Consider the following 15,090-nt stretch of genomic DNA (forward strand, 5'->3'; position numbering starts at 1 on the left):
GAAGAGTTACGAGAATTTCAACATGAGGCAATGAAAGAGGATAAGATCAAACGGGAAAGATTGGGTGGACTAGTATCTGATTTGGTAAGAGATGATACAGAATTATGGAAGTTTCAGAACAGAACTTGGGTACCATGTTATGGTGATCTCAGAAAGCGTATCTTGAATGAAGCTCATCAATCACGTTTTACGATACATCCAGGTACAAATAAAATGTATCGAGATTTGAGGCAACATTATTGGTGGCCGGGTATGAAGAAAGATATTGCTAAACATGTTGAACAGTGTCTGACATGTCTTCAAGTAAARATTGAACACCAGCGTCCTTATGGTAAGTTGCAATCTTTAGAAATTCCGGTTTGGAAATGGGATCATATTACTATGGATTTYATAACCAAATTGCCGAGAACGTCGAAGGGGTATGATGCAATATGGGTGATAGTAGATCGGTTGTCTAAATCTGCACACTTCTTACCTATGAAAGAGTCATATTCGATGGAGAGATTAGCAAAGTTGTATCTMGATGAGATAGTGACACGACATGGTGTTTCGTTATCAATTGTTTCTGATAGAGATAGTCGTTTCACTTCTATGTTTTGGAAGAGTTTTCAGAAAGAAATGGGTTCACAAATAAAGCTGAGTACAACTTATCATCCTCAAACTGATGGACAGAGTGAACGAACTATCCAAACTTTAGAAGATATGTTGAGATCTTGTGTTATTGATTTCGGAGGGTCGTGGGATAGTCATTTGGCTTTAGTTGAATTTGCTTACAACAATAGCTATCATTCAAGTATTCAGGCAGCACCTTTTGAGGTTCTGTATGGAAGAAAATGTCTAACTCCTTTGTACTGGAATGAAATAGGTGAAAGACAGTTAGCTGGGCCTGAGTTAGTTCAGCAAACTGCGGATAAAATTGGTGTAATACGAGAACGAATGAAAGCGGCACAAGATAGACAAAGAAGTTATGCAGATAAACGTCGGAAGCCGATTGAGTTCCAAATAGGTGATAAAGTAATGTTGAAAGTATCACCTTGGAAAGGAATGATATGTTTTGGAAAAAGGGGGAAGTTAAGTCCAAGATATGTTGGACCATTCCCTATTATTGGAAGAATTGGGGAAGTGGCTTATAAGTTAGAACTTCCTTTAGAATTAAGTGGAATTCATGACACGTTCCATGTGTCAAATTTGAGGAAGTGCCTAATAAGTCCAGATGTGGCAGTACCATTACATGAGATTAAAGTAGATGAAAAGCTATGTTTTGAAGAAACCCCTGAGCAGATTACTGATTATAAGGTGAAGAAGTTATGAAACAAAGAAATTAGGTTAGTAAAGGTTTAGTGGCGTTATCATAAAGGATCAGATGCCACCTGGGAACCAGAATCGGAAATGCGAATGAAATATCCCTACCTTTTTGCTTAAGTGAATTCCGGGGCGGAATTCTTTTAAGGARGGAATATTGTAATAGTCTGGTTATTATTTTGGTTATATATATATATATATATTATTTAATTATATATGTATATATATATGATTTATGTATGTATGATATGTATGTGTATGTAATGAGTGTGTATGATATGGATATATGTGTATGAGTTTATTTTAATAAAAAAAAAAGAGGGGGAGTCGGTTCATGAACCGCCTCACTTTCCTCTTTCTTGGTGCATGTATATATATATATTTTTTAATGAAGTAAAAGTCACACAAAAACACATACACATACTTTCTATTTTGCAAACTCTCTGAAGATTCTGAAGGTTATACATCAAGAAGAAGAAAAAGGTCTCAAAAGGTTTTGAATCTCATTTCTAAAAGGTGAGTGTTTAGAGCTTTGAATATGAATTGCTTACATACAATTTGTTAAGCATTTGAAACTGGTTATTATGAATTTTGTTGCACTTTTATGGAAATTCTTGTCTAATCCGGTCAAGTGTTATCCGGATTGATATCCGGATAAGTAAACCACTCCTGCCTTGACCGAATATTGTCTAAACCGTTCAAGTGGTGACCGAATATTGTTTAAACCGGACAAGAGGTGACCGGACGGATATTGTTTAAACCGGACAAGAGGTGACCGGATATTGTTTAAACCGGTCAAAGGTTGAAAAGTGTATTGATCGGTTTAATCTATACCGGATGACAAAGAAAGTGAAGTGTTGTCCGGATTTCTAATCCGGACCAAGATGTTATTTTCAAAGTATATTGACCGGATATTTAATCCGGACAAGTTTTTGACCGGACTTCAAGTCCGGATGAAAATARAATGTTTTTGGGAAATGTTTTTGAAGTGAAGTGAGATGGCGGTGTAACCGCGAGAGTGATATTATGGCAGTGTAACTGCGAGTAAGATGGAGGTGTAACCGCGAGAGTGATATAATGGAGGTGTAACCGCGAGAGTGATATAATGGCGGTGTAACCGCGAGAGTGATAAAATGGCAGTGTAACTGCGAGTGAGATGGCGGTGTAACCGCGAGAGTGATATAATGGCGGTGTAACCGCGAGAGTGATAAAATGGCAGTGTAACTGCGAGTGAGATGGCGGTGTAACCGCAAGAGTGATATAATGACGGTGTAACCGCGAGAGTGATATAATGGCAGTGTAACTGCGAGTGAGATATAATGGCGGTGTAACCGTGAGTGAGAAAGAGATAAGAGAATGTAATGGCGGTGTAACCGCGAGAAATATAAATATGATATGTTTCGAAACAGGTTTGATTCTAAACTGATTGTTTGGAAAATATTTTGTTGTATGAGATTATACACTCACTAGGACTTTTGGTCTAACGCTCAGATGTTGGACTAACYTGTTTTGCAGATCAGCGTATGTTAAAAGATAAAGGCAAGGGAAAAGTCTGAATGATGATAATAGTTTACTCGTTTATGTATTAAAGATACATTTTGATATTCTATGTTTTGTAATGATACTATTTTAGTATTATGAGTATGATGATGTGAATTTTATGTATTTGGAATCTAAGGGTTGTTACAGAAAAAGAGAACAAAGTACTACGCAGTTCAACAAGAAGCACAGTCCACCAATTCAGTTTTGGGTTTTGTCATCCATGGGAAAGAAAATAAGGAGAACAACCCCTAAATATTGGATTAAGCATTAGCAATTCACAACATGGACTCTTTCTCATCTTCTGAAAATGTTTGAATTTGGGGGGGGGGGGGGGGGGGCGGTGGAGTAATTGAACTTCACATTACCTCTCGACTCAAAATGAAATGAAACCAATTGAACCACGCTCATCAACAAATTTAAAAAGCAGACATGTTTTGTGAAGATGTTTGTGAAGGAGTGGGATTCATCCGAAACTCAAGAACCGACCAAACATATACAAATCAAATACTCAAAATTTGTCAAGCTTAAACACCAATGAACCAATGAAATCGACCAGCAGAGACAAACTAAGAAATTGATTTTTCAGGTAAAAAAGAACACAATCCAACCATCGAAGGAATATAACAAACAATGGCATCATAAAAACACCAAACTGAATTAAGGAAGGGTAAAGGTATCGATGGGTACCTCCTCTTGCCAATCTCCACCCTAACAATGTAAGTTGGCTACCGATGTTAACAAATCAGGGTACCCAGGAGAAATTGGCGATTCCATCAAAAACTTAATAGAAACACAAGAATGGATTCCATTAATTTTGATTTCAAGAAAAAAATCAATAAAATAAAGAATCAATAACAAAAAAAGTTACAAGTCGTACCAGGAGCGAAAATCGGGGGATGCAGATCAAGGGCGAGAGTGAGAGCCAGTATTCAACTTACCCTGTTGTAATAGCACCAAACCCATTGAATGTTTCAAATCACAACAACTTATAGAAAATAAACAAAAATATTATAAACATCTTACCCAGAGAAAGCCAACGATTGAGAAAATGGTAAGATTGGTGTTCGATTTACACCAAACTGTTGTATTGCTTCAAGCCCTCAAACCCAAAACAAAGGGGAAAAAATTAAAATTTTTTTAACCCAAATTGTATTGCTTCAAACCCTAAAACCCAAAGCAACCTTGAATACAATCAAGAAGCAATTCCCAAAAATTTATGGCTCATATTAGAGAATCGTACCAGGGGCGAAGAATGAAGAGATGCAGAGACAGAGCGAGAGATGCAAAGCGAGAGCGAGAGATGCAGGGCGATTGAGGGAGAACTTTGAAGCGTCACCTTGAGAAGGGAGAAGAAATAGAGGTTTGAGAGTAAATTTTCCTCTTCAATTTACATCCCTGCATCTCTTCATTCTTCGCCGCATCAGAGTTTAAATCATGGAATCCAGTTGGAATCGTCGTTTTGGGATGAGAGATGGAGTGTACTCGAGGATGGGAATCGATGCTTTGGGAATCATCGGTTTGGGGAGCGTGAAGGACTGAAGCAAGGGGAGGCGTGTTGAGGAAGATTATATTTTAAGAGTAGTGTTGTTAGTGTATTAGGAGGGTATTTTGGTCATTTAAAGTTTTAAGACTTTTATCAAATTTGCTTAATAAGATAGTATAGATACGATTATGTATGTTAATTTGATAAAGGTTTAAAATGAAACATTTAAAAGTAAAAGACGTAAAGTAAATTAATTAATTAATTATAGGGGTATAAAATGTAAATTTAAAATTATAATTATAAAAAATCGGTTGTGAGAGTGTATGTAAGGAGAGGAGGGGTGAAAAAGTGAGTATAAAGAGTATGTTGGTCATTTAGTATTTTAAAACTTTAAGACTTTTGTTAAATTTGCTTAATAAGATAGTATAGATATTGCAATTAACAACCACGAGTGATGTCTGATTGGTTTAAGCTTGGTTCCAAAGTTTAAAAGTATCAGGAGGTCTTAAGTTCAAATTCAAGGAGAAATAAAAATACCCTTATGGCCACGGAGGTTTAAATGAAGACTTCGAGTTATCTGTAAAATAGGTGGTCGTCTAGGATTATTCGAATGATATCCAAATTAATGAAAAAAAAATATATTGCAATTAACACAAAACCTTTAACAGATAAAAACAACACACACCTTCTCATTCCTCAGTATCTCACAAAACCAGACAATAATAATGGCGTCTCAAATCTTCCCGGCGATGCCGACGCCGTCGTCGCTGCTATCGGCGTATGCCACATTGTCCACCTCCATCATCCTCTTCCGTACAATTTTCGACCAGTTCTTCCCGCCACAACTCCGTCGCTACGTCATCGAAGCCATCCAATTATACTGGAAACCTAAATCCTCAAAACTAACTCTCATCTTTGAGGAGAAAGACGGCATGACCGGAAATCATGTCTTCGATGCCGCCGAAGCCTATCTCTGCACCATGATCAGTCCTGATGTCGACCGTCTCAGGTGATTGATCCGATAAATAGGATTTGATTTGGAGGTCTAGCAACAATTGTTGTTAATTTGGGGTAAAAGTTTATATTAATTGTTGATGATTATAGGATCACCAAAAACGTCAAAGAAAATCACATCAAAATCAAGTTTGCAGAGTCGGAGGAGTTAGTAGATTCGTTCGATGGAATCTCGCTTACATGGAAGTACGTCCGTCAGAAGCTACAGCAAAGGCATGGCGGCGGCGGAGATGACGATTTTGTTCTCGGTGGAAAGAGAAGCTCCGGCGGCAACTTTACGCCGGAGACAAAATACATCGAACTGAAATTCGACAAAAAGTACAAAGATATTATAATAAATGTTTACTTGCCGTCGGTAATTGACAAATTTCAGGAACTTGAAAACCAGAAGAAAGTCGTGAAGATCCATAGCCTACAATCCTACGACGGCGGACCAGGCGGTTACAAGGAATCGGTGAATCTAGACCATCCATCAACGTTCGATACATTGGCCATGGATCCGAAGATGAAGAAGGTGATTATCGACGATTTGGATCTGTTTTTGAAGAGAAGAGATTTCTATAAGAAAGTAGGGAAGGCGTGGAAGAGAGGGTATCTACTGTACGGTCCGCCGGGGACGGGGAAATCGAGCTTGATTGCAGCCATGGCGAATTACTTGAAGTTTGATATCTACGATTTACAGTTGACGAATGTTAGAAGTGATTCGAGTTTGAAGCAAATGGTATTAAGAACATCCAATCGATCGATATTGGTGATTGAAGATATCGATTGTAGCATACAGTTGCCTGATCGGAAGGGAGTCCCTCCGTCCAAATTTTCCGACGTTAAGCCCGTTCGAGATCCGCAGGTTTGTTTCTATTTAACCTTTTGAGTTGTTTCATCTATTTTGGTCCTCGAATTTGCAAGTGGAATCAAAGACTTTACCAATTTTTACCAATTTTGTCTTGTTATATAAAATTTGTATTTTTCCATGAAAATGGGTTGTTTATGGACCCAATCCACCTATTTTTGTCCCAAGGGCCGTTTACCAAACATTTACTTGATAAGTGTTTAACGATAAAATTTAAAACTATTATTTACTTACTGGATAAAATCTTAGTCCATCAAAACGACATCGTATGCAACAATTTACTCGGTAAGCGCTTAACATGGTAAGAGTCGTCTCCCTCACTTACCAGGTAAGACTCTCGGTCTATTTTCTCGCTCTTATCGGGTAAGATTCTTGGTCCTTACCATATTCATCTATTGAGGTAACGTGACTTGATAAGCGCTTACTCGGATAAGCGTTTCGTAAACAGGCCCTTATTTAGCATATTTTTTAGCAATTTAACAAGTCAGAGTCAAGATGATTTATTCAGCTTATTCGTACATGACTTAATGAAAAATCAACCAGTCAAACAATTTCTTTAAATTACTGTAAACAATCAAGTTGGCTAAAATTGACTTCATTTCACTTCTTGTTGCTTTTGTAGTTCTCTTTATCTGGCCTCCTAAATTTCATAGACGGACTATGGTCTTGTTGTGGAGATGAACGCATCATAATCTTCACCACGAACCACAAAGAAAGACTCGACCCAGCATTGCTTCGACCAGGGCGAATGGACATGCACATTCTCATGTCATACTTGACCTTTGACGGATTCAAAACACTAGCAGCCAACTATCTCAATATTCACAACCACCGATATTTTAGTGAAATCGAAAAACTGATTAATTGCACCAAGGTTACACCAGCAGAGGTGGCAGAGGAACTCATGAAGTCCAACGACGTTGAGGTTGTGCTCGAAGGGCTCGTGAAGTTTATCATACATAAGAAGATGGGAGGTGATGGAATTAAAGACGGGAGTAATGATGGAGATGATAAAGTTCATGAAGGTATATAGGCAAATGGTGTTTCACTGATTTAGTAGTTAAATATTGTTATCAACATTTGTAGCTGTTGTTGTATTCTATTTAATATTTGATTCAGTTGTATTAATTGGAATACCCAAAAAAAAGGACCAAAAGAAACGAAAATGATCAAAATATGGGTTTGATGTGTAGAAGGTTGACGGGGTTGAATGTAATTTGGCCGTAATGGAGGGATTGAATTGTAATTTTGACAAACATTTCAAATAATGTTTTATAACACCAGTCAAATAATGGTAGTAGATAGGGGTGCTCAAAAACCCGATCAACCAACCCAAGCCAATGCGAAATAACTCAACCCAATATCTAATCGAGTTGTAAAATTTTCAAACTCTAGGTATTGGGTTGATATTGGGTTGCTATTATTTGAACTCGATCCAACCCAACCCGATGAACCCGATTTCCTTTTATTTTTTGAATTTAATATGATCGTTAAATTTCTATTAATATATACATTAGACAGTTATACTATCACGCACGCTCTTCATATACATATTTTCAATCTATTCAATCTCTAAATAACTCATTCGTATATATGTTCAGTAACTATGAACATATATATGTAAATTGAGAAAAATAACTGAATGTGATATAAATAAGAAGTATGGATAAGTTGTATCAAATGGTTGATGATGAAAAGAAATTATGAGTAGAAAAATAACATATTCAAGGTTAGAAGAATATTTTAATGTATCAAAGTATCAACCCGACCAACCCGTACGGGTTATGTTGGGTTGGGGTTGCACTTTGGTTTGGGTTGGGTTGGGTTGCACTTTGGTTTGGGTTGGGTTGGGTTGAGCTTTTTCAAATTGCAAGCATTGGGTTGGGTTGTTCAAATGTCTTTAACCCGATCAACCAAACCCATGAACATCCCTAATAGTAGAAAACACTGATCTGCCACTTTCATGTATTGTGCTCACTTTTGTTTGGAATCTGAACATGCACTAAAACTCAAATAACAAGCTTAACCAATTATATCATAATTTCATTTCATAGTCAACAGTCATTTTCTGTTTTGAGTATTAGAAGGTATTCGTGTAATGCAATGAGATACATCTTAATTTTAATATTTTATTTTATTCTTTATCTCAGTCGGTGTTATAATATGATCATATGTAATTTTTAAAAAAACGATAATGTTTTTATTTTTGAATAAAATATAAATTTGAATATATCATAAAAAATTGACAAAAATATATTAACAATTTAAAATTCTTATTTTTTGTGTAATTTTTTAATTCAATATTTTTATTATAATTTAATTTAGATTCAATAACGAAGTAATTTATATTTGGTTTAATAATATAATTTTTTTATAAAGATAATAATTAATTATTTTATTATAACTCGATAATTATCGTAATTATATTTTAGACTGAACGAAGTGGCTAACAATTTTGCCATTTTATCTCCTCATTTCACAACCACAGCCTCCCATGTAACATGTGTTGCACTTGAACCCTAACTCCCAACTCCCAATTTTCGAACGTAGCCTCTCAAAATTCCAATTTAATCCACCATCTTTTGATTAAATATGATTTAGTCCCTATTCTTACCTTTTCATCATTGACATTACTGATCCCTGCAATTTTATTTCTTAAAAAATTTAGGTGTTACATATAGTGACGAATGAGCATCTTGATGATAAAAAGTAATAAGACCTCATTGTTTTTTGCAACTGAAGTATCGACTTATTTAGTAAGCTTTGTTTGTCCTGGAAAATATGTGCTCTTGGTTCAAAAACAAGGATGAATTTCACAAGACACTTCTGACTGAAATCAATGTGCTACATTTACCAATTTATTGTACAGTCGTTGATAATAGTTGTTATATATATATATATATATATATAGAGAGAGAGAGAGAGAGAGAGAGAGGGGTTCAGGAAAACCCTAAAAAATGAAAAACTGAGGAATACACTGATAATTATTTATCTGGACGGTATGCACATATGCATACAAGTAATTGAAGTTGTTTCATGATTCTTACGCACACATGCATGTTAGGCACATGTGCATACTGAACAAATTGCTTATATGCACATGTGCATACCGTCTAGATGAACGGTTATCAAGATGTTACTCGATTTATTATTTTATTTTTTTGCATTTTTCCCAGAATTTGACTATATATATATATATATATATATATATATATTTACTTATAAAGATGTAATAATTTGTTCAAGTAAATTTAAAGGGAGAAAATTAGGTCAATATTTGATGCTGGCATCTACACCAACTTTATTTCATTAAAATTAAATTATGTTCACCTTGTTTTTATTTATTTATTTATTATAATTAAATATTATTAGTCTTTGAAAATGCCGGCATAAAAAAAGGAGGTGAAGTGGAGTAAATTAGGTAAAGGTGTAAATCCGTCATTTTGCAGTCTTGTCTTAGCCCAATAATTTACCTTAAGGGCTGTTTACTAAATCATATTGGGTAAGTGTTGTCCGGATAAGAGTGCTGATCCGGGTAAGTGCTATTCTGGTAAGTGCTGTCCCGGGTAAGAATGTTTACCAAATGTTTTTGGTAAATGCTTACCAAAAATATAATGATCATTATAACCTTATTTGTAATTATATATTGAATAATATATGATTATTTTTGTTAATAATAGTTTAATGGAATAAAAAAAAAACAAAATGTATATTTTAAATAAATGATTACCAATAAAAATAATACCAGTTTACTTCTTTTCATATGTTAACTGTCAAATAAGACAACAAAATATAATTTTCATACTTCAAATTAAATAGAAAAATATATTAATAATCGTTCATACTTGAATACAAACACAAACGAGACATGAATTTGCCAATATTGCCAATGTTCCTGAGTTGTTGGATATATATATATAAAAGGTAAGGTAAGGTCCTAAACAATTTGTTTATAGTGGAGTGTAGGTTCCATAGGTTTAGGCCTTTAGGGTTAGAGTTAGCTGGCATAATATATAGATGCCACCTAATTTGGCTAGGTATAAGTTTTTAGACCTCCTGGTGTCCCATCTCTCTCTACCTACTGTGGTTCCTTTGTTTTGTTGAAACCAAATCAAGTAAAGACTACACCAAATCACCACTTTCTTATATATATCATAATGGGATTTTGCATAACGACGATAGAGTCAGTACATGCAATAAGATCATCTAGAGAGATAGATAGATGGCTAGATGTTCCAATCCCATCATTTGAAGATCTCGAAGTTGTTTGGTAATTGCTGAATGGTTTGATACATAATGATTAAGTGGTCAAAATAATGAAGAAGCTCTGTATGATATGATGCAGGATGAAATATGGTTGTCTGGTAAACAGACCCATTCCTGACATTTTATGGGCCCTGGTCTAGCGATAGAAAATGGGCCCTCCATATGAACAGAGTCATGGACAAATCTCAAACAAATGTTTTCTTTATCATCAAAAGTATAATTGCATACAATACATCCTCTCTCTCAGTGATTTGATGATAATCCCTTTTATCTTTCACGTAGTATTTGTGTTTCTGTATTTTCAGTTCCAGCGATCATCACTGAGTATGTTCAGTGATCGCTGAAGAACTTGCATTGTAAATCTATCAGAGACAACAATACTTCAAGAAGACAACACTCACACCAAAGAACCTTCAGCAAACGTCGAAGACTGAAACTGAAGATTAGAGACCGACGAGTACGTGATCTGAAGCGATATTCAGTGATTACAAGCCTATCTACATATGTGTGAAGACTGCTCTAGCTTCAGCGAATGATGATGAGACCTCCATGTCATTCCAACATTCAGCAATCAAAGGAAGCTTGCTTAGCACGATTGTTGTTGGCTTGTCCTTATGCACGCAAAGGACAAACCCATACCCTTACAAAAGTTAGTACGGTACGGAGCCGATTAGTCGACTCTTTGTCCACCAACTTTAGGTAAGGATGTCTGTTCAGAAATAGTGCTTTTGTACTATTCATTGTAGCAAAGGACAAACCTTCCTCTTAAGGTTCGACACGCATTCTAAACCTACCATATTGCATTAAATGATCATTTAATGCACTGGGTATAAATAGAAGTGTTTCTTCTCCATGCAGAGAGCGCACATCTCTCTCTAACCTTATTCTTACTTCAAGCATCTTCTAGCTTAAGTAAAGGATCTTTCTTTTAGCAATCTCTTTTCTTATATTTGTTAAAGCTTTGTGTGTAACCAAAGATTGTTTAGATAGGTTTTTATTATCTTATCTTTCCGCAAACAATCTTGTAAAATATGTATTGATCTTCTCTATCAATATATATTTTAAATTTGAAAATACTGTGTTTGTATTCATCCCCCCTTCTACAAACTGTTTATATTCTTGTAGACCCTTACAGGACCAACAAATAATGATATTTAATGCAAAACAACTTCTTCAAGTGGAGGAATAGGAGTATCAAAAACTATCTATGATAAAAACACTAAAAAAACATAGACCATATACACAGTAGCCAAATTGTTGACAAAACCATTGACCATTTTGGCATTTGGTTAGTAGCCACTAGTGACTAGCCAAACACACAAATCATAAATTCATATACACAGTAGCCAATACACATAAACAAAAGTATTGCAGCATACTAATAACCCAATGTTCAACTCTGCTATAGAAGAACTTTTAATCAAAACCCTATGTTCACAGTTCAACCTTGATTTTGATGGAATGGCATGTTGAGTACCTTAGATGTCAGTCAAAACTAAAATACTTATTGCAATTTTATTAGAGTATACAACTGGAACAGGAAATGGATGGAGAGATTTGTTTGGTAAACCGACTTAAGAAGGCAAAAAAGTGATGTTTTAGAAGCCAATGGATTTCTTAATGTTATGTACTTATTTTTCTAGTAGTTGTAAACGACTCAAACACAATAGCCAAACACACAGATTGACAAAAACATACACCATTTTCTTTTTATTAGATTCAACAATTGAATTTTGAAACTCAAGTTCTTTCAAATCCACAAACAAAAACACAGAGAAATTAGCAAAAACATCAAATTAATAATTAACATTTTAAGCAAAAGCTTACCTTCTGGACATGAGTCTCGATTTCGATCTCTCAGATTTCTTGTAGTGAAGAGCAATTGAACATGAAATTAATTGTTGAAATCACAATATCAAATCAGAAATTTAGAACCAAGAAGTGATATTTGAGAGTTCAGGTGTTGGAGATTGAAGAAAAGTTAGGTCAATCCGTCAATATCAAATCGAACTCGAAAGATATAAAGAACCATAAATTAAAGATTACCATTGCAAGAAAATCCATGGGATTCCCCATCGTGATTGAAGACTATTGTTGGAAATTGGTTGGTCGGCATCAGCTTGAGCAGATTCCTCGGATACGTGTGATGTGAAGTAGAAGGAAGGAAGACGAAGAGATTTTCTTGGTTTTTCAATTGTCACGTCTTCAATATGATTAGTTAGAACTTCAATTAAGTTTGAGGTTGGGCCCAAGGTTTAAACACTTTATAACATATAATACATAACTATTTTTTGGGTCCCCATTTTCCATTTTCCATGGGCCCTGGGCACAAGCCTAACCCTCCCTCCCTCAGGAACCGGCCTGCTGGTAAATATCCTGAATGACTGTAAATTACCATTTTAACCCTCATATTTTGATACCTGATATGGTTTGTCCAAGCTACCTTCATTCATCCCAACCAAAAAATGTCAAAACTTTCTAGCTCAATTACTAGTTTGCTCATTCCATAGCAAGAATGAAATCAAGAAATTGATCCTGAAGGAGCCTCCATAGCTAATTAGGTCAAGAAATTTGATCTTCATCCTGAACCAAAGATAAGGTACCCATGAACCAGCTAATACTGGACGAATCCTCGGTCTCGAAAGCCACTTAACCTCGGTCATGAAAGCCACTTAACCTCGTTCCATGGCACTATTGGATCCTCATTGCAGCTTTTACATTCGAAGCTTTGACACAGAACTCCTGATAGTAAACAACCTCAAATGGATGCCCGTTGGATGCAAGATTTGCAGCTTCGATTACTAATTCAACACTTACCATTCACCCTTTCTTTTCATGGTCGGGATTTGGTGAACCCACCGCCATATAGGGAGGAAACAGTGGAATTCTCAAGAAAAACCCCACCAATTCCCTCTCTTGCCTCCTAACTCTGATAAAAATGTCGCCATTATTAGCCCTCAAGAACACAATGGAATCAGTAGCTACCAACTTCTTATGGTTGATGAAATTGTTGTAGCCGGTAGTCAAAATATGTCGTTTTGGAGTCTCTGGGTGGATATCCCTTGTGGGAGGGATAGAGTGGTGGGAACCAAGATTGAAGCGAAAATGTGGAAGGTATCAGAGTAACCAACAATCCTTGGATGGTGAACAGAACAAACCAAAATCACATGTGCCTTTGAAGTAGCGCATAATTCTCTTCCCAACTTGTAAGTGTAACTCCATATTGCGGCTGACTAATCCCACAACATAAAAAAACAATTTGTTTCAACTAGGTTGGATCAACAATTTGGTCATCACCATCCTTTGTTTCAACAGGAGTCATAACTCTGTTCGACTCATGCATCTTCAATTGAGAAACATATCTCCTTCCATATCCCTTTTCAATTCCCAAGAAATTGGGCATGAGGTTGGGACCCAACATCCTCAACTCTGTCGTCACACACTTCATAAATTTTTTAATCATCTAATAATTTCTTCTAGAAAAAAATTATATCATCAACGTAAAGACATAAAAATAGTAAATCACCAAATTTGTTAGTCTTCACATATAAGCCATCGTCATAGGGACATTTCTGAAAGCCAATCTCTTGAAGAAATAAGTCGATTATCTTGTTCCACGCCTGTCGGGCCTATACACTGCTTTCTTGAGTCTACACTTTCTTCTCTTTTCCATGGTGGTTGTTTTACACATACCTCTTCGTCAAGTGGTTTGTTGAGGATAACCGACTTGACATCCATATAGTTTATCTGCCATTTCTTTTGGGCAACCAAAGCAATCAACAATCTCACTATATCCATATGTGCTACAGGTGCACAAATTTCCTCGTTATCATATCCTTGCCTTTGCTCAAATCCCTTTGCCACCAACCTCGATTTATACCTTTTAATCGCACTATTAGATTGCAATTTGATATTGTAGACCCATTTGGCATCAATGGCTTTATGACCTTGTGGAAGGTCAGTAAGCTGCCAAATTTTATTCTTTTCAATAGCCATCAACTCGTCATTCATTGCGGTCATCCATTTTGGATCATGAATAACCGAACACTACTGGCTCGATATCTGTAAAAAAGAAAAATGGACCAGCTCTCCATCATGAACTTCAATATCAATATTTACCTCATAATCTTGTAGATGTGCTGTTGTCGCCTTTGCTGTATTGGTCATGATGTTTTCTGGTTCGCTAGTTGTACCAGGATTCAGAAAATACCCTTCAATTCTGCTATACCATGTTCGAGGGGCTTGCCTTAATCCATACAAAGCTTTCTTCAAATGACATACTTTGTTTTCGTCACCTTTCTTAATATAACATCACGACTTACTACTACCTTTTTGGTGGAAGGGTTATATAGTTTGTATGCTTTGGAATGTTCACTGTATCCCACAAATATCATTTTTCTGACCGGTCTTCTAATTTGGTTCTTCGTTGTTTAGGAATATGGGAATATGCCAAACATCCAAAAATTCTAAGGTGGTTTACTCCAGGTTTATACCCACACCAGGCTTCTTGAGAGGTGATATTTGCTAAAGCTTTGGTAGAAGCTCTATTCTTCAAGTATGCAACACATGCAATTGCTTTGGCCCAAAACATATCGGGTAGTCTTTTATTTTTAAGCATGCTTCTAGCTTTTTC

General features: G+C 35.9%; 1 protein-coding gene across 1 annotated transcript; it reads left to right on the forward strand.

Annotated features, from left to right (window-relative positions):
* The first annotated feature begins 5,003 nt into the window (after nt 1-5,003).
* On the forward strand, nt 5,004-7,338 carry LOC112512500 (AAA-ATPase At5g17760-like). Its single transcript, XM_025118495.1, has 3 exons — nt 5,004-5,336; nt 5,432-6,188; nt 6,814-7,338. The coding sequence occupies exons 1-3, from the start codon at nt 5,053-5,055 to the stop codon at nt 7,222-7,224; spliced, it is 1,452 nt and encodes a 483-aa protein (XP_024974263.1). The 5' UTR covers nt 5,004-5,052; the 3' UTR covers nt 7,225-7,338.
* The last annotated feature ends 7,752 nt before the right edge of the window (nt 7,339-15,090 follow it).

Source organism: Cynara cardunculus (assembly GCF_001531365.2).
Source record: "Cynara cardunculus var. scolymus isolate 2C chromosome LG 5, CcrdV1, whole genome shotgun sequence".
Classification (NCBI taxonomy): Eukaryota; Viridiplantae; Streptophyta; class Magnoliopsida; order Asterales; family Asteraceae; genus Cynara; species Cynara cardunculus.

Coding starts and splice junctions, on each gene's coding strand:
- LOC112512500 (XM_025118495.1), top strand. CDS start 5,053: ATGGCGTCTCAAATCTTCCCGGCGATGCCGACGCCGTCGTCGCTGCTA. Junction 5,337..5,431: donor CCTGATGTCGACCGTCTCAG/GTGATTGATCCG, acceptor TGATGATTATAG/GATCACCAAAAACGTCAAAG. Junction 6,189..6,813: donor AGCCCGTTCGAGATCCGCAG/GTTTGTTTCTAT, acceptor TTGCTTTTGTAG/TTCTCTTTATCTGGCCTCCT.